The following is a 26,190-nucleotide window of genomic DNA, read 5'->3' as shown; positions in this document are numbered from 1 at the left end:
ACACATCAATAACAACAATAAAAATCTGGTTAAACCAGTGGCAGACGAACTACCCAGACATCTTAAAGACATCCAAATGGCCAATAGGTACACGAAGAGGTCCTCAGTACCACTAACCATCAGGGCAATGCAAACCAAAACCACAGTGAGAGCTCACCTCACACTTGTCGGAATGGCTAATATCAAGAAGATGAGAGAAATATCACCAAAGATGTGAAGAAAAAGGAACATTTGTGCACAGTTGGTGGGACTGTTAACTGGTCCAGTCATTTTTGAGAACAGTATGGAGGTTCTTCGAAAACTTAAAATAGGGTCAACCCTCTCGGGTCCCCTCCCTCCTTGGGAGATTTGTACTATCACTTTGCTATTGCTCAATAAGCCTTGCTTTGCTGCCCACCAAAAAAATTTTTAAATAAAGAAAAGGGCGCCTGGTGGCTCAGTGAGGTAAGCATCTGCCTCCAGCTCAGGTCATGATCACAGGGTCCTAGATCGAGCCCCCAGTCAGGCTCCCTGCTCAGTGGGGAGCCTGCTTCTCCATCTCCCTGCTGCTCCCCCTGCTTGTGCTTGCTCTCTCTCTCACATAAATAAATATTCTTTAAAAAAATTGAAAACAGAACCATCATATGGTCCAATAATCCTGCTTCTGGGTATATAGATGGCTAAAGGAAATGAACACAGGATCTCAGAGGTATGCACACTCCAGGTTTATTGAAGCAACGTACACAAGAGATACGATGTGGTAACAACTGAAGTGTCTATCAAGGGAGAAGACGCGGTCTATACACAATGGACTATTATTCAGTCACGAGAAAAAAGGAAATGCTGTAATTTGCGACAATATGGATAGTCCTTAAGGAAATTATGCTAAGTGAGGTAAGTCAAACGCAAAAAGACAAATACTATATATTTTTATATGTGGAATCTTAAGAGCAAAACAAAAAACCAAACTCAAATTCGAGAGTGGAATGATGGTTACCAAAGGCTTGGGTGGGGGGATGTTGTTTAAGGATTTCTACTTGCAACTGGTAGATAAATAAATCCTGAAGATATAATATACAGCACGGGGAAGAAAAGAAACAAAACTGTATTACAAACATTGAACTGGACAAGAGACTAGATCTTAACTGTTCCTACCATGAGGAACACTGGATACCACGAGGATACAGGTGCTAGTGCTATAATGGCAATCATACTAGAGTGTAAATTCATCAGCTCAATGCTGTACACCTTAAACTCGCACGGGGTTATATGTCAATCATATCTCAATGAAGAAAAAATTAGTGAATGAATAACTGAAGCCTTAAATGGTCTTAAAATGGTGCAAAAAAATATACCCATTCATATCTATGAACTTAGCTCCTTAGATATGAAATGACTTTAGGTGACAATATTTTTAGTGTTCTAACTTCTTTTAAATTTTGAGTGCTTCATCAATCGACTTCACATTTATCACAAAGACTTACGACCCTGACTGGTTAAGTCAGTGTTTTTTTTAACAAAGAAGGATTTGGGTAAATACCCGCAGAGGCTATCAAGTGCCCAGCTCTCCTGACATAGAAAGGAAGTGACTGTGTGCAGGCCGGTTGAAAGAGATGAGGCCCCCTTGCGCCTACCTGCCACCCCAAACAGAAATAACTGAAAACAAACTGTCGTGAGTTTGCCTGGGACACTGGAAATAAACCAAGAAAGTAGTCCTTCTTCTGTCACGTCTACTTCTTTCCTTCCTCCTCCTATGCCTTCTCTCTTTTTTAAATAATCTTCCATGATTGCTTCTCAGCACATACTGAGTGCTAGCTCAAGGTTTTGTTAACTGCACCATAACCACAAGTTTTCTCTCCTTTTTCCACTAGCTTTCTCCTTTCTCATTTGGAGAGTAAGGTCCTTGCAGAGTCAACTTCCAACAGGACCCTTTCGAAGACAGTAAGCGACGATCTGTTTCGGAAGATTTTCTCACAACGATGACACTTACAGGATTTCTCTTTGGTATAACTTCTCAGCTGCCAAGTGAGATGTTTCCTCAGGCAAACATTTTCCTCAGGAGTTACATTCTTCCCAGTATGAGTTCTCAGCTGTTGACTGAGCTAAGTCCACCTGCAAAAGGCCTTCCCACATCTCTTCCACTCACAGGGTTTCTCCCTAGTAAGAATACTTCAGGGGCAGGTGAGGGATGAATGAAGGCGGAGAGTGTGTCCACAGTTGCTGTATCCACGAGGTTTTCTCCACTGTGACTCCTCGTGCCAAGCTAGGGAAGAGCGGTCACAAAAGGCTCTCTGATCTTTATACTCAAAGGATTCTCCCCCAGCACAGATGCTCTTAATGCCAGGAATAAAAATAGTGAATGAAGGCCTTCCCACCTCACTGCCCTCAAGCCTTCTCTCCTGGGGGAACCCTTACATGATGAGTGAGAAAACAGCTGACACAAAAGGCTTAGCCCACATATTCTGTACTTGAAGAGACTCTCTCGGGCGGGGGAAGTTATTTTGGACAAAAGCAGAGCCATCCCCCACTTTCCTGCATTCCTTGCATTCACAACGCCTTTCCCAGTGTGAGTCCACTGTGCTGCAGGTCTGACCTGCAGCTGGAGGCCTTCCCACACTTGGAAGTACTCCCCTGGCTTCACTCAGTGCAAATCCTCCCATGCTGACCTAGGCCTGCCCTCTCAAGAAAGGCTTTCTCACATTTACCGTGGTCACAGGCTTCCCTTCAGCATGATCTGCTGATGTCGAACAACCACGCCAATATTTGTTAAACTTCCACTTGTACGAGTTCTGCCCATAGACCATGGAAGCTTTCTGTGGGGTGAGTGGTTCACAGAAAGCACCCTCCCCAAGAGACTCACTCCCATGAAAGTGTTGAAGGCAGATTAGCAGTTCCCACACCCATGTGCTCAGAGCTCACCTTCCTGGGAGGACTCTCCTTGTGGGAAAGTGTCCCAGGCTCAGGAGCCTTTCCTGAATCTCCAATGGCCCTTGTTGTTCCCAGGTTCACCACAGCCAAGAGTCCCTTGAGATGCTCTGAGTCAACCAACCCAGGAGCGAGGTTGCCTCCTAACAAGTGGAAGGCTTTATGGTCTCAGATTATGGTCTCTTACCTAAAGGAAATCTGATACACAAAAGGCCTCCCCACACTGAGGGCCTCTGTGTGGTTTCTCCCCACTGCTAGGGGCCTGCAGCTGGTAAGTCCAGAACTGACCACAAAGTTTTTCCAACCCTCCCTGCAAGTAAAGGCCTTCTCCAACACCTGGGATCTGTAGATCTTCACAAATCAGGCCTGGCTCCTTTCCTTTCTGAAGAAATTCTCTCCACTCTGCGGCCTCTGCATCTGGTCAAGGTTTATACTACCCCAGGAGTCTCTCCCACAGTGATGCACATGGCGGTGTTTGGGTACTGCTCAGATGGTGTTTCCTGTGGCTCAGCCGGGTGCAAAGATGTCTTTCAAGACCGGGTCACACATGTCACAGGGATGAGCCTTTTGGGTGGAAGGACCTGCCTTGGGAGTTCCCATCTGTGACACTCACAGAAACACCCTGCTCAGAAGGTGCAGCCTCATCCCTCACACCATGCCATCAACCTGAAGAAAGATAAAGGTGGGGAAGTGCATGTTTAATGGGTGGCAAGTGGCAGGCCATGACACATGTGTGTCTGATACAACCAGGAAGGAGTCCATGGGACAGCATAACATGGGAGCTAGCATCAGGATCAGGAAGGGAAGGCTGCAGGCCTCTACAGGTCAGGGAATGACAGAGACCTCACAGGAAGAGGGTACAAGGGCGGAGTACAGTACAAGGAGGGGCAGGGTCTCCAAATCACTCCTCTGGCCAATGATCTCCCAACAAGGCCTTGTGGTAGATAAGTGCTGTGCAAAAGGGTCTGTCCAGGGCCAGAAAAATCTGGCTGGAATGGAATACTTCGTTTTCAAGGAAAATTGAAGGATGTGAGTACAACTCATGACAGTGTTAAATGAAACCCAATGCTGCAGAGTACCAAGAGAAGATGGGGGGCAGAGGGAAGGGACTAACAGGTACCTGAGATCAGAGTACAAGGACAGTGGGCAGAGCATCCAGATGGGGAAGGAAAAGGAGGGAGGTCAGCCACAGGTACCAGCGTCTGAATACCAGGAGACACAGCACGGGCTGCTGGTATAACGTGAAACCAGCCCCAATGCGACCATTCCCTCAGCTTCCACTCACCAGGCCCAGGTTCCTCCAAGTCTTCTTTGCTGTAGCTATAGCTGTGTTTACCTTCTCAGGCACCCTGGGCTCCCCTCCGGCTCCAGCTGGGTAACTACGTGGGGCCTGGAAACGGCAAGTCCTAAAAGGAAAGAAGAGCCGCTGAGTGGCTGGCAGCACCCCAGGGCAACGTTCTCCAAAAAGAAGATTAAATATTTAAAAAAGAATCTTGGAAAAGCGTCTTGTAGGAACAGCTCACTGTTCTTCACGAGGTATGACCATGTCAGTGCCTGCAATTCCTGGCACAGTCAGGCCCCTGAAAAAGTCAATTAGAAGAAGGGGTAAAAATGTAGGCAGAGAGGAGGTGTTTGGACACCCCGTCGAGGTGTGGCCAGGCCATCTGGGATCCGCTGGGCAGATCGCAAGACGCCTGACCCCCAAACTCTTCATTTGAAAGCTTTGGGACAGGAGAGATTGGGGCTGCAGCAGAACAGGAGCCAGTGCCCACTGCCCAGCCCCTGGACCCACACCACCTACCCCAGGGAGCCAAGGAAAATGGTCAGTCGTGCCATGACAGTACTGTAAGACTGAGAGCTACCCTTTGAGGAAGAAAGGGAAGAACAAAATTCAGCCCAGGAAACTGGCAATCATACTATCCCCACCTGTCCATGTTCTTGAATGTGGACTGAACTGAAAACTCCTTTTTAATGAAAAGAATACGGCCCAAATGACAGGATGTCACTTCTGAGAACAGATTATGAAAACACCAGCCTCTACGTTGGGTGCTGTCTCTTCCTCGTGCTCGTGGAAATCAGCTGCCTTGTTGTGATCTGCTTATGGAGAAGACACATGGCAAGAGCCTGAGGGAAGGCTCTGGCCAAAAGCCAGCAAGCAAATGACTATTTAGTCCAATAGCCTTCTGCACAGGTGCATGACCTTGAAAAGAGATTGACCTCCAGCTGAGCCTTCCCATGAGAGAGCAAACGTGGACAGCTTGTCTCAAGGTTATGAAAGACCTTGAGCTAAAGGTACCTGAATAAGATATGCCTGATTCTTGACCCACAGAAACCGTGAGACAGTAAGTGTTTGTCTTCACTCCACTAAGCTTTGGGATAATTTGTCACGTAGCAACAGGTAACTAAAGCAGGGCCTTACCCAGTGAGGACACAAGTGCGAAGTTCTCCAGCATCACATCACGATACAGGAGTCTCTGGGCTTCCTCAAGGAGCTCCCACTCCTCCCGGGAGAAGTACACGAACACATCCTCGAAGGTCACACAGCCCTGTCACAAGGGGGGACAGTTGAGCTCACAGGTAGCAGGGGCCCCCAGTTGATCCACTCACACAACCACCCCTGGTGCCTCTCCTCTTGGCCTCCCACCTCACACGAGATAGCAGGCTTTGGCGCCACCAGTGCCTGCTCTGCCTTCCTGTCTCTTTGATCACTGTGAGCAGCCCAGAGCCAGGCAGGTGGTCAGACAGATACCATGTAACCTGTGGATCTGCAGGAAGGGCACCAACTCTCTGGCCGTCCTCCACACCATGCCTCCCAGACACAACCACACTGGGCTTCGCCTTCTCCCGGAAGCTCTCAGCACTAGGGCCTTAATGCTCTCAGTTCGCATTCTCCTGAGCCTCCACTCTGTGGCCAGGGGAAGCTGCTGAGGGAAATCTGTGTCAAACCACCTTGGTCCTCAGCTCTAGACTTTCAGAAGAAAGGCCCAGCGTGCGGGGCTGCCCTTCCCCTGCCCTCTGTTCCCGTCGGACCCACTGCAGACCTTGCTCTCTCCCAGCTCAATCTCGCTCCCAGTACTGGCCCATGCCCGCGCCCGTGCCTCGGTCCCCCTTCCGAGTGTTACTCCACCGGCCGCCGGCAATGGGTACATCCCCAAGTTATCTCACCTGCGCCAGAAGCGACCTCCCCCAGGGCCTCCACGGCCGAGAAAAGGCGAGATTAAATCGAACCCCGCCCTCCCACCGGCCAGGAGGAGGAGCGGCGCTCGTGAGGGTGAGAGACTGAGGGGCGCGTGGGGGGCGGCCCGGGACGACGCTCCACTCACCTGCGCGGGATTCATCCGTGCTGCCGCCCCTGCCACGCCAGGGGTCCGGGTAGGCTGAGCAGGGCCCGAGAGGCGGGAGACCAGGTGGGTCCCAAGGGCTCAGCTTGGGCGGGGTGGCGTGTGGCGGCCCGAACCGCGCTCTCAGATGCTGTGAGAGGCTCACAGGGGCCGGGCCGCCGCCTCCCGGGGCCTGGGCGACGGAGAGCGGGGACCTCGGAGGAGGAGCGGCGCCTACGGCGCCCGTCCCACAAGCCGGCCACAGTCTCGGGGAGAGGGGACGGACGCCGGGCGTCACGGCTGGCTCAGGGCGCGGAGGCGGTCCCCGCCACGTCACTCCCCCGCCCGGCGCGGTCCGGAGTGCTCCGGCGCGCGCTCCCGTCCACGCGGTCGTGGCGCCACCAGCGGCCGCTCAGTTAGGGATGCGCCCCTGCGGCGCGGCAGGAAGTTCCGCCCCTCGCAGGAAGCGTCCCCGGGCGGTCTGCGGTGGGGCGCTCGGGGCGGAAGCTCAGAGCCCAGGCTTCTGGGCACTGTGGATTAGGGGCGGGTGCAGTCCTCGGGACTACGACAGGCCAACCAGGAGAACAGAGCCCAGGCTCCCCGGTGCAGAGAAGCGTCCGCAGTCCCGTGGGCGAGGGGCGAAGCCCCCCCACCCGCCCCGAAGCCAGGCGGCGCGGGAGCGGAGGACGTCTGCAGCCAGCCAGCCCCGGTGCGCGGGAGACTGCGGGGCGGGCACAGCCGGTCGCAGGGCCCCGCTGCCAGTCCCAGGTTGGGAACCCGGGCTCTCCCGACTCGGACGGGAACGAAGTCCCTCGCGGGATTTAACGTGCCCCTCACGCGGTTAGTTCCCGTTAGGTCACTCGCTGTTAGCTGTATCTAGCCCGGCTGCGGGAGGCCAAGTCGCGCTGGCTCTTTGCGGGATCCTGGGCGTTGTTTATCTAACAAAATACGACAACTTCTTGACCGGAAAGGAGCCTCACAGGTATTGGTTAAAATTTTCACATATAAGCACGGATTTGAACTAGTTGATTTATTTAGTGGTTTCTTAAACAGCGTGGCAGGAGAGCGTCTTCAACTACAGAGAGACAAGCTGCCCAACACAGGCGTTACGACAGGCCCCAGGACTCAGATCTCGGCTTGTCAGGACCAGCGGCTGTCAGGGTCGAGCTGACGGTGGAGCTGAAGGGACCTCTTGTCTAGTTCACAGTAGCCCGGCCCTGCGTCTCCCATCTGACCTTCGTCCTGCCCTTCTGATTGCTTAGGGCAAATATGTGATCATGAAGCTCGGAGGCTTTCGGTCATGATGCCCTGTCTTTATCAAAACACTGTCACCGGGCGCCTGGGTGGCTCAGGTCATGACCCCGGAGCCTGGGGATGGAGTCCCCCATCGGGCTCCCAGCTGCACAGGGAGTCTGCTTCTCCCTCTGACCTTCTTTCCTCTCATGCTCTTTCTCAAATTAGTAAATAAAAATCTTAAAAAACAAAAAACAAAAAAACACTGTCACCGTCAGCCCACCCCTCTGAACTTGCAAGCCCCCAAAGGAGTACTAAATCCTGGGTGGTGTGAAATCTAGAACCACTGAGGATATCCCCAGAATTGTGCACAAACGTGAGAACAGTTAAGACACAATTTCACCATCACTTCTGCCTATATCCAACTGGCCTCGGCTCATTCACATGGTCTCAAAATAAGTGTAAGAAGAGCTGAGACATGCTGTCCTCCCGGGAGTCCAGACAGGGAAAATGCGATTGGTAAGCATCCAGCCACCGTAGGTCACAATCCGTCAATTTGGTCATCAGATATGTATTCTATTATTTCTCCTATGGATTCTACACTGTCACTTTTTTTTGTTCCAACAACTCAAACCCCATCTAATTCCTGAGCCCATCTCACAGTTACAATCTCTAGTGTGTCATTCAAATACTAGTCTTTAACAACAGGAAACTATCAACACAAAGTAAGTTGCTTCCACTCGTTTCCGGTTTACAGTGGGTCAAGAACACATTGAACAACACAGTGAAGGTGACAAAAAACAATCGTCCACAAAGATTTCGATACTCCACAAAACAGTATTTTTGAAGAAAGAGCAGGAAATAAGACAATATGAGGCCAAAAATGAAAAATATAATAGAAACCTAAGCCATACAAAATGAATCCTGAAGTTTAAAGTCAAAGGAAAATGATCCCTGGTAAAAGGTCTGCACTGACAGAAGGAATGAAGATCCAAGAGAGATGCATCTGTGGATTAATAAAATTATTTGCTATCTATAAAGCACATGAACGGTATCTCCTTGTTGAACTGAATGATAGAATTGCCATGCAATTCTCAATAATTCCCCTTATATTGTGCAAGAAAAGGGTAAAGGTATTAACACTATATTCTGTTGTGTTAGACGTGTCTTACAATTTTTACCTTAAACATTAATAAAATAGGGCCACATACATTCCCAACTAAAAGCAATGTTTAGAAAGCAAATAATCTATACAATTTTTTAAAGGAAAGTGTAAGAAACAGAACTGAAGCAAAGATAAGAACAAAACAGGAAGATGCATTTGAACCCAAATATCCCAGCCAGCACAGGACATGAGGAATAAATGCTTGAATTAGTAGTCAGTTATTTTTGGTGGGTTGAAAAACATCCCACAATAATCAGTTTATAACCCATACTTCTAAGATATGATGTTACAGGAATTGATGAAATAAAAGTTAGAGAAATATATAACTTTTTAAAGATTTTATTTATATATTTGAGAGAGAGAGCCAGCAGGGATGGGGGTGGGGATGGAAGTGGGGTGAGGGGGTGGGGCAGAGGGAGAAGCAGAGAGTTCCAAGCGGACTCAGCCCTCAGCTCAATCTCCCCACCCTGAGATAATGAAGCCAAAATCAGGAGTTGGACATTTAACCGACTAAGTCACCCAGGCACCCCTATAGCTAATAATTATTAGACAATAAGACAAAGGTTTGTATTTGTATTGGAAAAATAGATATAAGGATGAAAACAGCTGGAAGACATACTTTAAAACTTGTATACAATTCTTTTTTTTTTTTTTTTAAGATTTTGTTTATTTGAGAGAGAGAGAGCACAGCAGGGGGAGGGGGGTAGGAAAGGAAGACCAACAAAGGACTCCATGCTGAGCATGGAGCTGGACATGGGGCTCAGTCCCAGGACTGTGAGATCATGACCTGACCCGGAGTCGGATGCTTAACTGACTGAGCTACACAGGTGCCCCTAAAATTTGTATGTAATTCTTAGCATCAATTCAAACTATGTAAAAAAAATTTTTTTACTCTAAGAATAAAGGGGTAAATGTGGGACATTTTACTATGATTTTTGAAAAGCAGGCATAATACTGGTAAGTTTCCATTAGAGTCACACACCAAGATGGACAAATCTGACCTGAAGGATACATACAGAAATGTAGACACTGACTATAGGAGGTTTGCTTTTTAGCACAAATTCAATATGTATGAAGCTGACTATACACAGAACCATAAAAAAAAGGGGGCTCCTGGGTGGCTCAGTCAGTTGAGTGTCTGACTTGAGATTCTGTCTCCCTCTGCCCCTCCCCTCACTCATGCTCTCTTTCTTAAATAAATAAAATATATATTTTTAAATCCCTCTTTGGGGCACCTGGGTGGCTCAGTGGGTTAGGGCCTCTGCCTTTGGCTCAGGTCATGATCCAGGGGTCCTGGGATGGAGCCCCGCATTGGGCTCTCTGTTCAGTGGGGAGCCTGCTTACCCCCTTCTCTGCCTGCCTCTCTGCCTACTTGTGATCTCTGTCTGTCGAATAGATGAATGTGCCCAATCTCTATTATTCGAATCATACTTTTGTTTTAAAATTCTTATACAATATTCAACATGAAGCTTTGCTTTACAAGGTGCCAAAAATGATGATACCCCTACATATTCTCATGAGATGCCATTAATGAATTCCATTAAAAGGAATACCCTTTAATGTATATAAGGGTGATAATGAGACAGACATACATTCATCTCAAAAACCTTTAAAAATCACAATAATAACAACAGGCAATACAAAAAAGGCATCTGCAAAGCTTTATACCATTCATATAAATTTAAAAATCCAACAAAAGTACAATAACCACTATTAGAAATACATATTTAAGGTGTCAAACTATGAAGAAAAGTAAGAAAATAAGTAAAGCAAAATTCTGGATGGTGTTCTTCGAAGTGAAGGATAGAATCTGCAATCTCACAGGCTCATCCATGGCATGCTAATGTCACTAGGCTCCATTTTTTACTGGGGTGGGGAATGCATTTCTACTTATGATATTTATCTTTTTCATACATGTTTAATTCAATGAGATTAAATGGACAAATCATAGAAGTATAGCTTGGACACTCTTTATGTGTTTCCCATGCAATCCCTAGCTATACATAGAGAATATTCCCAGTAACTTCTCAGACACGTATCTGCCTCCTCTCAGTTAATACTATGAGAACATGACCATTATTATGTTCTCAATCACCATGTATTAGGTTTTCTTGGTTATGAAACCATCTATAAAATTCTGCAGAATTTACTACTTTGTGTTCAATGTACATTGCCCCTCAGAGCATTGCAGGATGAAGGCAGAAGTCTGAAACCATTTTCTTCCACTGCATGAAAGGTAGAAATTAGGCACCTTTTTTTTTTTTTAAGATTTTATTTATTTATTTGACAGACAGAGATAACAAGCAGGCAGAGAGGAAGGCAGAGAGAGAGGTGGGGGAAGCAGACTCCCCGCTGAGTAGACAGACCAATGCAGGGCTCGATCCCAGGACCCTGAGACCACGACCTGAGTCAAAGGCAGAGGCTTTAACCCACTGAGCCACCCAGGCGCCCCAGAAATTAAGCACCTTATAGAAGACTGTCATCTGAATTATTTCCATTTCTTGGTTATCATGAAATTATTATAAACTTTTGTATATATTTATATTGGTGTAAAAAGCACTCATTCCTAATGCACATGCCCCCAAAGTGAGTAGGTTGGTTATAAAATGTTTAGAAGTAATATAAAATCTTTACCTCAGACCACATGAAAGTATTAACTCAAAAATGGTCTAGACCATAAAATATCTAGAAGAAAGCATAATTCAAATCTTTGCAACCTTGGGTTGGAGAGAAACTCCAATTAGAGAGTAGACAGAAAGAACACATAAAAGAAAATGAATTTTGGATTACATCAAGATTAAAAACATCTCTTCTTCGAAAGACACTATGAAAATAATGAAGATATAAGCCATTGATTGAGATAAACTATTTGCAAAACACACATCTGATAAGAGGACTAGCATCCAGAATTAACTAAACCAATTCTTACAAGTCATGTTAGGGGAAAAATTTTAAATGGGCAAAGGATTCGATCAAGTAACCAAAGATCTATGAATGACCAATGAACATATGAAAAGATGCTCAATATCATTAGTCATTCTGGCAATGCCACTTAAAACTACAATACAGGGGCGCCTGGGTGTCTCAGTGGGTTAAAGCCTCTGCTTTCAGCTCGTGTCATGGTCCCAGGGTCCTGGGATCGAGCCTTGCATCGGGCTCTCTGCTTTGCGGGAAGCCTGCTTCTCCCTCTCCTCTGCTTGCCTCTCTGCCTACTTGTGATCTCTGTATGTCAAATAAATAAATAAAATCTAAAAAAAACCCTACAATACAATAACTATATGCCTGCCCAAATCGCCACAATTAAAAAGACTGATGAGGATGCACAACAACTACAATTCTCACGCGCTGTTGGAGGAGTGCACAGTGGCACGGCCACTTTGGAAAGCAATTGGGCAGTTTCCCAATTAATTCCCAATTCCCAAAGTAAATACACACTTGCTATAGGACAGGGCCATCTCCTCCCACATATTTACACAAGTTAAAAGGTCTCCTTCCAAATATCTGTTGAAATATCCGGATGGTTTTGTGCACAATACCCAAAAACTTGGAATTGCTGTCCAGGAACTGGTTAATGGATGGACAAATTGTAGCACACACAGAAAACAAAATACTACTTGGCTTTATATACAAGGAAGATATGAGGAACAGGACTGAATCTCAAGATCATTATGCAAGTGAAAATGCCTGAAAAAAAGAAAGACCACATATTAAGTGATTCCATGCATTTGACATTCTAAAAAAACTAAGTCAGTGGTTCCTAAGGCAGGTGTTTGGGAGAGGAATTTCCATGAGGGAACATTTTGGGGTGAGGCAAGTATTTTTACATCTTGATGGTGATAGTGGTCACAAAATTGTATACATATTTTTCAAAATTAATCAAGATATATTCTTAAAAGATTCCTGAATGGAAATTATGCTTCAACACTTTTTTTTTGCTTCAATACATTTTTTAAAATAAAAAGTTTAAGATAAATTTTTAAAATTTTATTTATTTGATAAAGAGAGAGAGAGAGAGAGCATGAGAGGAGAGGTCAGTGGGAGACCTCTAAGCTAAGCAGGGAGTCTGATGTGGGACTGGATCCCGGACTCAAGGATTGTGACCTGAGACAAAGGCAGTTGCTTAACCAACTGAGCCACCCAGGCACCCGAGTTTAAGATAAATTTGATGCATTTCAGGTACTTCCCTAGGCTTGTCCAAATGAACAAAGAAGGAATGTAAAGAAAATATGCACAAAGAAATAAAAAATTTGAATTTGTTTTACACTGGGTGAAAATTTTGAGTGAAAGACTTAGAGAAGAGACTATCTAGCATATCAATCATTGTATAGGCTGAAAATATTAACATCACAGGGGAAAAGCTGTAGAGAGCCGCAGTGGGTGGGCAGTGCACAAATCTGGGGAAATGCACACTGGGGCTGCCATGATTTTGGAAGAGAAACACATAAAACTTCATTCGAAGTACCTTTAATCAGTGAGGGGCAGTGGAGTCTGGAAATGGTGATAACAAAGTCAGAAAATACTGTTCATCTGAGTAGTTGAAGTCTCCAGATGTTTTAGTTTACTTTATGAACATCTAGGACCTCCCCTGTGTAGAGAAGAGCTTCTGGAAGAAAATGGTTCAGAAACCATGATGATAAATAAGGGCAGGTATGTTCAAGCTGTAAATATAAAAATTGGAACCTTGAGAGAAAGCTAAGATGCTGAAAAATATGAACATACTTAGAAATGAAGGGTAGGTAGAAGTTTGTTGGATAGTAGAGATGGGGGTCCGGCTTTCTCCAAAATTCCCCCAGAGCCTGAATTGGCTCAGAAAATGTAGGGCTTATTAATACTCTTGGTTTAGGGCCATGTATGGCAAGTGCCATGAAATGGAGCTAAAGGGGGAGATTTTCAGAGGAGGATGAAGCAGTATCTGCAAGTGAGAGTGAGAAAATGAGAACGAGGGGCAGCTGGTGAATGAAAAGAAAATGTGAAAACAGAACTGCTTACTTCAGATATTTTATGGCAGGAAACTGTGAGCTGAATCCTGGGGTCTGGGGAGTGTAACCAAGAAAAGAACTTAGGATGCGCAGGAGAGACAGCAGGCAGACATCATGGGCAAGTCTGGCTCCATCCTGCTGGGGACCCTCTGATAAGACGTGTGGTAAAGTGGGGTAGTACAGAGCGTGGCATATCAACAGCGCTGGCTACAGAAACTGCCTTGCACGACCTCAATCCATTCGTCTACACTGTGATGGCATCTTCTGTACAGTGGCCAGCTAGTGTTGGCAGGTCAAGTAGTCACACTGTTGTAATGGTGTCTGCAGAGGCCCTCTTGGCAGGGAAGTTAATACCATACCCGGAGATAGCATCAGTTCCAGTAAGAATGAGTCATTTCCCCCTCCAGAAGAGAATGGATCTGGTATAAACAATCCGCCACCACGTGGCAGTTGGTCTCTTACAGAACGTATGGCATCATGATCATAGTGTTGGTCTTTGGAACCGGCCCGTTAGACATTCAGTAAGGGAAGTGGCTATTTCAGTTGGGGGAAGAGGCATGCCATGCTGTGGGGCTCACCTAACACCTCTGCTTCTGCTACTGAAGCCAACACTACCTATAGCTCTGGAGTGCAAGGACTGGGAAAGCCAAAGACTGAGCCTGGCTAGCCTCGACTACTCTGCTTCCCTCCCTTCTCCTCTGCAGTGGGTGCCTGGAGGCACTAATGGGGGACACATAAATCCACTCATTTTGCACTCCCTCTAGTAACGGCATGCTCCTGTTCCATACAAACTTAACACTGATCTGCCAGTCTTGATTCTTCGGTGCTTCTGAACAACCGGACTCGCCATTTGCTACACAAGTACACATACGTCCTGACATCAGGCCACCTCTCCTAATGCAAAAGTGATGCCCAATTGTACTTGTCCGGGATCTGGCCACAGAGAGGATTTCTCCACACCAGTGTCCTTCAGGGGCACTCTATGTGAGATGTGATGTATCATTAGCACATTTGCAGCCTACCCTGCAACGAGCAAGGCGCTCGACCTGTAGCAAGGCTGGGGTTTTTCCTATTCAACCACTGAACCAAAAAGACAAGAGTCTGATTCCACTTTCGATGTTTGTGGCCCACTTTCAATCCGACCTCCCCCTCTGCCCCACATTTGGACAACATGATATAAAACCCCACATGCTCCTTCCCTTTGTACAGGTGGGAGAGCTAAATGCACACCCTCACCTAGTATTAAGGCAGTAGGAGGTGACAGAAGGCGGTATTCCGCTTTCACCTGTGGTATAGTGTGGTGACGGCCCAGGGGAGGAGCTAATCTTCCAACCCCACCCAGAAGAATGAGGGCAGTCCGCACTCCACTCCCTGACCCCTCCGCAAGGCAGGTTGATAGAAATTACTCAATCAGAACAGATATAAAACAGACTGGGGGAAAAAATGTGAAAAGAACAGAGCCTCAGGACCCATGGGACAATTAAAAAAAAAAAAAGAAAGATTTAACATGTTATTCAAGTTCCAGAAAGGAAGGAGAACGGGTGCATCTAAAAATCATACTGGAAGAGAGGCGCCTGGGTGGCTCAGTTGTTAAGCATCTGCCTTTGGCTTAGGTCATTATCCCAGGGTCCTGAGATCCGCCCCGTGTTTCTCCCTCTCCCTGCTGCTCCCCCTACTTGGGCTCACTCTCTCTGTCAAATAAATAAATAAAATCTTAAAAAATATATATTAAAATTTTTTTAAAAAAATACTGGAAGAAATAAAGGTTGAAAATATCCCCAAATTGACCGGCTAAAGGGATATGCCTACAGTTTCAAAAACCTAAACAACATCCCAAGCGGGATAAACAAAAAAATTCTACACCAGGACACAGAATAATCAAATTTCTGAAAACTAAAGATAAACATTTAGGGGCACCTGGGTGGCTAAGTGGATTAAAGCCTGTGCCTTCGGCTCAGGTCATGATCCCAGGGTCCTGGGATTGAGCCCTGTGTCGGGCTCTCTGCTCTGCAGAAAGCCTGCTTCCTCCTCTCTCTCTCTGCCTGCCTCTCTGCCTACTTGTGATCTCTGTCTGTCAAATGGATGAATAAAATCTTTAAAAAAAAAAAAAAAGACAAACATTTAAAAAGCAGCTAGAGGGAAAGGACATTATCTGTAGGGGAACAATGGTTTAAATGGCAGATTTCTCACCTGAAAACACAGAGGCCTGAAGGAAGTAACGTAACATTTTGCAAGTACTAGGAGAGAACTGCCAACCATGAACCCTATATCACATCAACATTTCCTTCAGGGGCACCTGGGTGGCTCAGTGGGTTAAGCCTCTGCCTTTGGCTCAGGTCATGATCTCAGGGTCCTGGGATAGAGCCCCGCATCGGGCTCTCTGCTCAGCGGGGAGCCTGCTTCCTTCTCTCTCTCTGCCTGCTTGTGATCTCTCTCTCTGTCAAATAAATAAATAAAATCTTTTTTTTTTTAAAAGATAAGGAAATAAAGCCATTGTCAGATGAAAGAAAACAAAGAACATTTGTCACCAGATCTACCCTGAAAGAATGGCTACAGCAAGTTCTCCAACAGAAAGGAAATAAGAGCAAAAAGAGGCTTGAAATTTCAATGAAAAGGGTTAAGAAACAGAAGTAAATTGACTACCCTTCTTCTCATAGACTTCTAAAAATGTTTGACGACTGAAGAAGGTAATAACATCATTTGACATGGTCTTCAACATATGAAGAGTAAACACCGAAGACAACTGTACAAAAAGAATAGTGAGTGTAAAGGGAGCTAACAGAAGTAAGGTTTCTACAATGCACTTAAGTTGCTAAATTACTGTCGACAGGAGACTGTGATAAATTGCACATGTACATTTTAATACTTAGAGTAGCCACTTAAAAAGATAAAGAAAGGAAAAAATATACCCCCCAAACCCTATACATGAATCAAAACTGATTTCTAAAAAATGTCCAAGGTCCAAAAAGAAGGCAAGGAAACCCCCTTCTCCACCCTTACAAAAACCAAAACAGAAAAACAGGAACAAGAGGAAAAATTAGGGGTGCCTGGGTGGCTCAGTGGGTTAAGCCTCTGCCTTCAGCTCAGGTCATGATCTCAGGGTCCTGGGATTGAGCCCCGCATCAGGCTCTCTGCTCGGCAGGGAGCCTGCTCCCCCTACTTCGCCTGCCTCTCTGCCTACTTGTGATCTCTGTCAAATAAATAAATAGTCTTTAAGAAAAAAGAAAGAAGAAAAATGAAAAATCAAAGAAGAAAAATGACATTATTTACTCCAAATATGTCAATAACTACTTCAAATATAAATGGTCTAATACATCAATTAAAAGACACAGTGTCAAATGGTAGGGGGGAAAAGCTTCTATATGTTAACCACAAAAAAATTACCTCAAATATAACAATATAGGTAGGTTAAAATAAAAGGGATGGACGAAGGTGAACCATATAAATAGCAATAAAAATCCAGCAGTGTCTTTATCGATATCAGATAAAGTATACTTCAGAGCCATGAAAATTAACAGGGACAAAAAGGGATATTAGTTACATGATAAAGGGTCAATACACGAAAAAGATACAGCATCGTAAGTGTATGTGCAGCAAACAGGAAAACATTCAAACACATAAAGCAAAAGGTAAGCAGAATAGAAAGAGACAATTCCACAATTCTAGTTGAGGATCTTGATACTCCTTGTTCAGTGATTGATAGAAACACTAGGAACAAAATCAGTAAAGATACAGAAAATCTGAATAACACCAATAACCAGCAGACTCTGCAATTTATAGAACACTCCATCCAGCAACAGGAGAATACATATTTTCTTCAAGTACCCATGAAACATTCAAGAATGTTGCTTATGGCTCACCTGTTTGTGGATCATAAAACAAACCTCAACAAATATAAACATTTTAAAATCACACAGAGCATGTACTCAGATCACATGTGAAACTAAAAATAACAGAAAAATAACAAAATATTCCAAAAACTTAGAAATCAAGGAGCACCTTTCTAAATAATCCATGGGTCAGAGAGGGAGTCTCAAATGGAATTAAGACATATTTAAACTGAATGAAAATGAATTCAAAACAAATGAAAAGTTTGTGGGATGGAACTTCAACACTGCAGAGAGGGAAAGTCATGAACCAAATGCTTCTTTCATTAGAAAAGAAAAAGAAAACACCCAGGTTAATTAGCTAATCTATGATCTCAAGAAACTACACACTGCTAAATAAAACCTGAGGGTAAAAGAAATAACAAAGACCAGAGAATAAATTGAGAATAGAAATAGAAAAAATCAATAATATAAAAAGCTAGTTCTTTGAAATAGTCAATAAAAGTGATAAAAATCTAAGATTAATAAAGATTAGAGGGGCGCCTGGGTGGCCCAGTGGGTTAAAGCATCTGCCTTCAGCTCAGGTTATGATCCCAGGGTCCTGGGATCAAGCCCCGCATCAGGCTCCCTGCTTCCTCCTCTCTCTCTGCCTGCCTCTCTGCCTACTCGTGATCTCTGTCTCTGTCGAATAAATAAACAAAATATTAAAAAAACCCAAAAAGCCAAAAAAACTCCTAACCATTATTTCTCTATAACAATAACGTTAATGTGCAAACTGACATTAAAACTCAGTATGATACATAAAGATGCCCCCAAAAAGTACTTAGATAAAAATCTAACAAAAAATGATCAGTGGAAAATTATAAAACACTAACGAAATACAAAAAGAGCTAAATAAATGAAGAGACTTATGATGTTAATGGACTGAAAGAGTCAACATAATAAAGATGCCAAATCTCACCAAAATGATCCATAGACTAATGTGATGTCTATCAAAATTCCATCAAGATGTTTTATAAGGGACGCCTGGGTGGCTCAGTTGGTTAAGCAGCTGCCTTCAGCTCAGGTCATGATCCCAGCGTCCTGGGATCGAGTCCCACATCGGGCTCCTTGCTCCACGGGGAGCCTGCTTCTCCCTCTGACTCTGCCTTCCACTCTGTCTGCCTGTGCTCGCTTTCGCTCGTGCTCTATCTCTGACAAATAAATAAATAAAATCTTTTAAAAAAAAAGATGTTTTATAAATAAAGAAAATCATGATAAAGTGTATATAGAAAGCCAAAGGAAAAATTAATATGGAAAGCTAAATCAATTTTTAAAATATAGGGAAGTCATCACTTTACGATTTTAAGATTTACTGAAAGCTACAGTAAGATATTACAGTGCTGGCAGAGGTTTAGACATGCACATCAATGAGATAATGTAGAGAACTCAGAAACAGATCAACATAGACATGCCCAACTGACTTCTGACTAAGAAGTAAATGTTCAATGGAGACATAATATGGTAATCTACTTTTCAACTAATGGTGCTGGCCAACTGAACATCCTTAGGCACAAATACAAGAAAGAAACTCAACCTAAACCTCACATGGTAATACAAACATGAACTCAACATGCATCAGAGATTTAAATGTAAAAGGTAAAACTATAAAACTTCTGAGAGAAAAATTCAGGACAGAGAGCTTGCTTAAGACTTCTTACACATGACATAAAAAGGATTAAGAGGTTCCTTCATAATAATGCCATGAATCAATGTAACAAAAATGGCTTGGCCTATGATGACAATACAGAAGTACACCCGTGGTGACTGAAAAGGCCCTGAGGAGCGTTCAGTGTGAATGCATGGTTATTTTTACATCTATCTCCACAGCATATTTCTTTTTTTTTTTTTTAAGATTTTATTTATTTGTTAGAAAGAGGGAGAGAGAACACAAGTAGGCAGAGCAGCAGGCAGAGGGAGAGGGAGAAGCAGGCTCCCTGCTGAGCAAGGAGCCTGATGCCAGGCTCAATCCCACGACGCTGAGGTCATGACCTGAGCTGAAGGCAGCCATATAACCAACTGAGCCACTCAGGCGCCCCATCCACAGCATATTTCTTTTTTTTTAAATTTTTTAAAGATTTTATTTATTTATTTGACAGAGAGATCACAAGTAGGCAGAGAGGCAGGCAGAGAGAGAGGAGGAAGCAGACTCCCTGCTGAGCAGAGAGCCCGATGCGGGACTCGATCCCAGGACCCTGAGATCATGACCTGAGCTGAAGGCAGCGGCTTAACCCACTGAGCCACCCAGGTGCCCCACAGCATATTTCTTAATGAGAGATAATAGTATCATATGTAGCTCAAAAAATAAATAAATAAACAACAAAAAAACAACAAAAAATACCAAAGGAATTCCAAAAGACCCTGACTTAGTATACCAGGACGAAGGCCATAGTAACAACAGTGAAACTCTACAGATAACTGCATGTGCACATACTAGTTTTATCAGTTAAAATTCTAGTCAATTTCCTCAGTAGCAAGTCTTCACACAATCTTTTTTAAGAGTAAAAATGAGATTCCTTCCCTGTGCTTTTCTGAGTTTGTTTGTTTGTATGTTTGGTTTTTTTTAAGCTAATTTAGCTACAAGTTTTATTTTGTTTTGGCTCTAATCCAATCCCTAGAAAACAACTGATGTGGACTTGGGAAGAGTCTCTCTGAGGAGGATTGGAGAAGCTTAGGAACTGCAGAGGGAAGAATTCAGGTTCACCAGGGAAGGTCACATAGCTACACTGCCGTCTTCATCACCCAAACAAAAAACAATAAACAAGTAGATCAAGAGCAAGTACAAGTAGTGGGTTGTTAAATACACATGAAAAAATTTTTGTGTTTTTTCTTAAATCAAAGTCTTTTTTTTTTAAGATTTTATTTATTTATTTGACAGACAGGGATCACAAGTAGGCAGAGAGGCAGATATAGAGAGAGGAGGAAGCAGGCCCCCCATGGAGGAGAGAGCCTGATGTCGGCCTCGATCCCAGGACCCTGGGATCATGACCTGAGCCAAAGGCAAAGGCTTTAACCCACTGAACCACCCAGGCGCCCCTTAAATCAAAGTCTTAAGAGTGTTGTACAGTGGGCCCATTCATATGTACATTTTTATCTCCTACAATATAACATTTCATAACTCAAGCCTTTATATTTCTCATTAAGACTTATGCTACTCAAGGGTAGAGACAAAGCTGCAGAACAAAGGATTTCAATAAATGTTTTTAGCACATGTTAAATGTCCAACTGTCCTGACAATGGACAGCAGTGGAAACATACATAAAAAGGAGGGGACAAGGCTCTGTGAACTCTGAAACAACATCCTCCCCTTTCCCAAATGAGATAAGGAAAAACACTGCCACAGGCTTATAACAGAAGTCTGAAAGAAGCCAGACTTACATTTCTTTCTCTTTTATGTCTTTTCCTCCTTTGTTTAAATATCCCTGAGATAATTTTTCAGTGTAAACTGAGGAGAAAGATGTGGCTGATGGTTATGCTAAGTGCATGAGAATGACTGACCACACTCCTGGATGAATTCTCAGATGCAGGATAAGGCTCCAGATAGGGTAAGTTTCCCGTCTGACTCCTCAGATGACAAATGATGTCTGTTTCTCATCGGGAAGGAAACTGAGGGGATTCTCTTTGGTATGAACGATCAGATTCTGAGTAAGAAGCTTCCTCAGTGGTTACATTCAAGAAGTCTTTCCCCAACAGGAGCTCTTGGAGGTTGACTGAGGACTTCCCGCTTGTGAAGGGTCTTCCCACTTCGGTTACACGGACAGGGTTTCTCCCAGTATGAATCCTCTGATGCTGAGTGAGGGACGGAGCTGCAACTGAAGGCTTTTCCACACTCACTGCACTCATAGGGCTTCTCTCCGGTGTGGATAACGGAGTGTCGGATGAGACTGGTGCTCCAGCAGAAGGATTTCCCACACTCCAGGCATCCATAGGGCTTCTCTCCACTGTGAATCCGCTAGTGCCTCATGAGCCCTGACCGGCGGTTGAAGGCCTTCCCGCACTCCATGCACTCATAGGGCTTCTCTCCAGCGTGGATGCTGATGTGTCGAATGAAGTCTTTCTTAGTGCTGAAGGCTTTCCCACATTCTTTACACTCAAAAGGTTTTTCTCCAATGTGAGCCCTTTTGTGCAAGATAAAAGTGTAGCAGTACGTAAAGGCCTTTCCATACTCGTTGCACTCATAGGTCTTCTCCCCAGTGTGGATGATAGCATGTCGAATGAGGTTTGCCTTCTGGCAAAAGGCTTTACCACACTCCACACATTCATAGGCTTCTCTCCACTGTGAATCCGCTGGTGTCTTGTGAGGTATGACCGGCGGTTGAAGGCCTTCCCACACTCCGTGCACTCGTAGTGTTTCTCCTCCGTGTGGATGCTGAAGTGTCGGATGAGGTCTGATCGATTGCTAAAGGCTTTCCCACATTCCTTGCACTCGTAGGGTTTTTCTCCAGTGTGGGCTCTTTTGTGCAAGATGAAAGTAGAGCAGTGGGTGAAGGCCTTTCCACACTCACCGCACACATAGGGCTTCTCCCCAGTGTGACTCCGCTGGTGCTGCTTGAGGTGTGACCGGTGGCAGAAGGCCTTCTCACACTCGAGGCACTTGTATGGCTTCTCTTCTGTGTGGATGACATAGTGCTGAATGAGGTCCGTGCTGTCACAAAAGGCTTTCCCGCAGTCATTGCATTCAAAGGGTCTCACTCCGGTGTGAATCTGCTGGTGCCACGTGAGGTGAGACAGGCGGTTGAAGGCCCTCCCGCACTCCATGCACTCAAAGGGCTTCTCTCCTGTGTGGATGATGTGGTGCCAGAGGAAACCTGTCTTATCTCGGAAGGCTTTCCCACATTCTTTGCACACAAAGGGCTTTTCTCCAGTGTGGCTCCTGTTATGCAAGACTAGATTGGAGCGGTGGGTGAAGGCCTTCCCACATTCACTGCACTTATAAGGCTTCTCTCCAGTGTGAATCCGCTGGTGCCTCGTGAGGTGTGACCTGCGGTTGAAGGCCTTCCCGCACTCTGCGCACTCGTAGGGCCGCTCCCCTGTGTGGATCATGCGGTGCTGCAGGAGGTGTGTGCTCTTGCTGAAAGTTTTCCCACACTCGGTGCATTCATAGGGCTTTGCTCCAGTGGAAATCTGCTCATGTCGCACAAGAAAGCAATTCTTGGTAAACACTTTCCATCGTTCCTCACACTGATAGGGACATTTCTCTTCGTGAATCAAGGGATCTTTCAGTAGTCCCTGTGAGTCATAACCGCGGAGAATATGTCCTGCAGGGATCAGCTGCTGTACAGTCCTTGAGTGTAGACCATCATCTGTCCCTAAACCATCATGTTTAGGCTCCATGTTCCCAGGGAGCTTCTCCGTTTGCTGGTCTATCCCTGGTTTCAACTGGCCTTCCAGCATTTCCGATGGCCAATCCTAACTCTTGCCTTGCCCCAACTGGGAGCCCCCCAGAGCCTGCTAAGCCTTTTGTTCCTGTGGCAAGACTTCCTCAGACAAGGCAAGGTGAGAAAGGGAAAGCTCTGGGGTCTCAGGTTTTGTGGTGTCACCTGAAAGGAATACAATATACAGACGGGCTTATTAGAGATGGCAACACAGAAAAACAAAATTGCCATGTCAGTGGGAATAAAGATGAAAACAATGGCTCTGTGCCTGCCATGTTTTCAAATCTTTAAAATCCAGTTTGCAATTTCTTTTCAGACCTTGAGTTCTTAAAACCTTTGAGCAGAAACCCAGAGGGTGAGAAGAGTTGGGGGACAGAGTGTCTGGCAACTAGGGACAAGAACACAGAGTAATGACACAGTGTGTGCTGGGTTTGCGCAAAGCAAGAATGCTCCAGATGCTCCAAGAGGCCAGCAGAAGGGAACCCAACGCAGCCTCCACGGCAGCTGGGAAGAGGCCGGTGAGGGTTTCCAGACAGGGAATGTGAGAAATTGCCATTTAGAGAAAACAGGAAAGCCATATCAGCCTTAGCTGATGGAATGAACTAAGGCCGAGTCTTCCAAGAATCAGGGAACCTGCAGGGCACCAGAGGATGGGGCTGGTAAGAGTGCAGCCCCTGACACAGGACTGGTATCCTCACAAGCAGAAACACAAGGGCTTTTGCGTCTTCTCAGCACCACGTGAGAATGGAAGAGGAGACTCTTCTCTGCAAACCAGGAAGAGGGCCCTCACCAGACACCAGATCTTAAACTTCTGGCCTCCAGAACCGTGGGAAATAAATGTTTCATCCTCCAGTCTGTGGTATTCTCGTTACAGCAATCCACGCTGACCAGACTGTTGGTATGAGCACTGTACTCATTCTTGTCTGTGATGTTAACTGTATTATTTTCAAAAAGAAATGAATGAGCAGACAACTTAATAATACATCAATTAATCACGGTCATTCATGAATCAGTGATTGTTGGGGTCACGCCCCCAAGATGGCGCCGGTCGCGCCCCTAAGATGGCTCCCGAGCAGTATGGACAGCCTAAAACACATCCGCCCTGGCCACATGTGACCTCGTGCTGGTCACATGAGCACCGTATGCCACCACTGCCTACGAGCCCCAGATACCTCCTGTTCACGTGAACACCTCTGTGATTGGCTGTTATGCTCTATATAAGGCAAGGGAACTTCCCCCCAGGGGAAGGAGAAAGAAGAGGAGAGGAGAAAGATCGACCAGGGAATAAACAAGAGCTTGTGCATCGACCTGTGTGTGTGTTGGTGTTGCGTCATCTCTGCAGGCAGGGAGAGCGCGAGAAGTGAAGACAATGTGTCATTAGCCAAGGTTTGGCTTGGTACAAATCAAAATTTATACCTGAGGTCCACGAAGCAAGGATTAAAGGTCACAGCAGCGTTATGGTTAAGATCATGGTTTCCAACCACAGAAACCCTAGGCCCAAGTCCCACAAAAACTCAGTATGAGCTCCGTAGCACCTGGCAAGGCACTCACATTTCATAAGCTCTCCCTTTGTCTCCTAAAAAGTAAAGCCAGAAATAAAGACTGTGCTGTAGGACTCTGTGAGGATGAAGTGAAATCCTGCATTTGCCATGTTCATATATGAACCACATTCAGTAGGATACCAGATACTGCGCAAAACATGGCTACAAGTCAGCTCTAAATTTTTATTATGGGTTAGTCAAATAATATGCATCTGGGACCTAATTAGCAAGCATATAAACTGGCAGTGTCAGTTTGACCTGGAAGAGTACTGAAGAGTAGAAACAGTGGTCCATGAGATGCCTGCCGAGCCAACATTAAAGTCACCAAAAGAAGAGAAGGGAGGTCCTGGGAGATTAGCGGGGGAGACCGCAGGAGGATCAGATGCTCACGACACAATCTAGAAGCCTGCTGAATTATGAATTCACAAGCACAGAGGTTCAGAGTGTTGGCTGAACGCTTGGTGCAAATCCTGCCTGTACTAAGTGAGCTGATATTGGACAAATTACTTAGCTGTTCCCATCTCAAATCCCTCGTCTGAAAAACTGAGCGTCTCTCAGTTTCTGCCTCACAGACTATCCTGAAGGTTAAATGAGAAAATGCCTATAAAGTGGTCAGCACACTGCCAGCCACTGGGGGATCGTTCAGGAAATTGCGGGCCATTACCCATCATCACTATGGCTGCTGCTGTATTTGAAAATTAGGAGCAAAGCAGTGACTGTATAAGGAACATTTTTAGTGCTGTGGTACAGAGGAACCCCCTCACAGGGCCTCAAAGCACAAAGAAAACGATGTCACCACTTTCACAGGTGAATGGTGGGAATGTGAAAGGGTTCGGCCTCTCCAGAACTGCCTGGCATTTTCCAATAAAGCCAACCTGAACTAGAAACATACTGGTATCTGTTCCTAACAGAAATTAGTGCTTATCTACACCAAGACGCCTAACAAGAATATTCTCAGCAGCATTAAGCTGAAAACAAGAGGAATGCCCGCCAAGAGGGGAATGGATGAACGACTGGCAGTTTTTCACACAATGAGATGTCACACTAGACCAAGAGTGAACAAACTCCGACTGTACGCAACCATATGAAAAGATTCTCATAGATGTAACGAAGGTCAAGAGGAGACAGACACAAAGACACCATGCAGTGGGGTTCCAAGTCAACACAAATTCATGCTAATGGTCTCAAAAGGGATTACCTAGCAGAAGGGGCTACTGAAGGCATGAGACCCTGACGAGGTGCTGGAAATGTTGTACAGTAGTTCCTTCATCTGTGGGGGATTTGTTTCAAGACCCCAGTGGGTCCCTGAATTTGTGGGTAGGACCAACCCTATATATACTATTTTTTTCATATATATATATATATATATATATATATATATATATATATAATGTATAAATACACATTTATAATAAAGTTTAATTTATAAATTTGGCACATAAGAGATTAACAAAAGTAACAAAAGTAAGTAATAATAAAATAGAACAATTAAAACAAATACTGTAATAAAAGTTACACAAACATGGTCTCTCACTCAAAATATTTTATTATATGACACTCTCCCTTCTTGTGATGCTGTGAGATGATAAAATGCCTATACGAAGAGATGAAGTGATGGGCGCCTGGGTGGCTCAGTGGGTTAAGCCGCTGCCTTCGGCTCAGGTCATGATCTCGGGGTCCTGGGATCGAGTCCCGCATCGGGCTCTCTGCTCAGCAGGAGCCTGCTTCCTCCTCTCGCTCTCTCTGCCTGCCTCTCTGCCTACTCGTGGTCTCTCTCTGTCAAATAAATAAATAAAATCTTTAAAAA

The 26,190-nt window shown here is 45.1% G+C and overlaps 1 protein-coding gene and 1 long non-coding RNA gene across 2 annotated transcripts in view; both read right to left on the bottom strand.

The window, feature by feature from the left end:
* Window positions 1-682: 682 nt before the first annotated feature.
* On the bottom strand, window positions 683-6,581 carry LOC132005236 (uncharacterized). Its single transcript, XR_009400769.1, has 4 exons — window positions 6,228-6,581; window positions 5,324-5,450; window positions 4,190-4,310; window positions 683-3,570 (listed from the first exon to the last, which is right to left on the bottom strand). It is a non-coding gene; the product is annotated as an uncharacterized LOC132005236 (long non-coding RNA).
* Window positions 6,582-20,056: 13,475 nt separating this feature from the next.
* The window catches only part of LOC132005706 (zinc finger protein 543-like), a 16,365-nt gene continuing 10,231 nt past the window's right edge, over window positions 20,057-26,190 (bottom strand). The window contains 2 exon segments of the mRNA XM_059383192.1: window positions 20,057-21,730; window positions 21,733-23,007. Coding sequence (XP_059239175.1) covers window positions 21,420-21,730; window positions 21,733-23,007 — 1,586 coding nt within the window. The 3' untranslated portion in view covers window positions 20,057-21,419.

The sequence above is a fragment of the Mustela nigripes genome, chromosome 17, assembly GCF_022355385.1.
Source record: "Mustela nigripes isolate SB6536 chromosome 17, MUSNIG.SB6536, whole genome shotgun sequence".
NCBI lineage: Eukaryota > Metazoa > Chordata > Mammalia > Carnivora > Mustelidae > Mustela > Mustela nigripes.
This window is presented reverse-complemented; position numbering and strand designations above follow the sequence as displayed.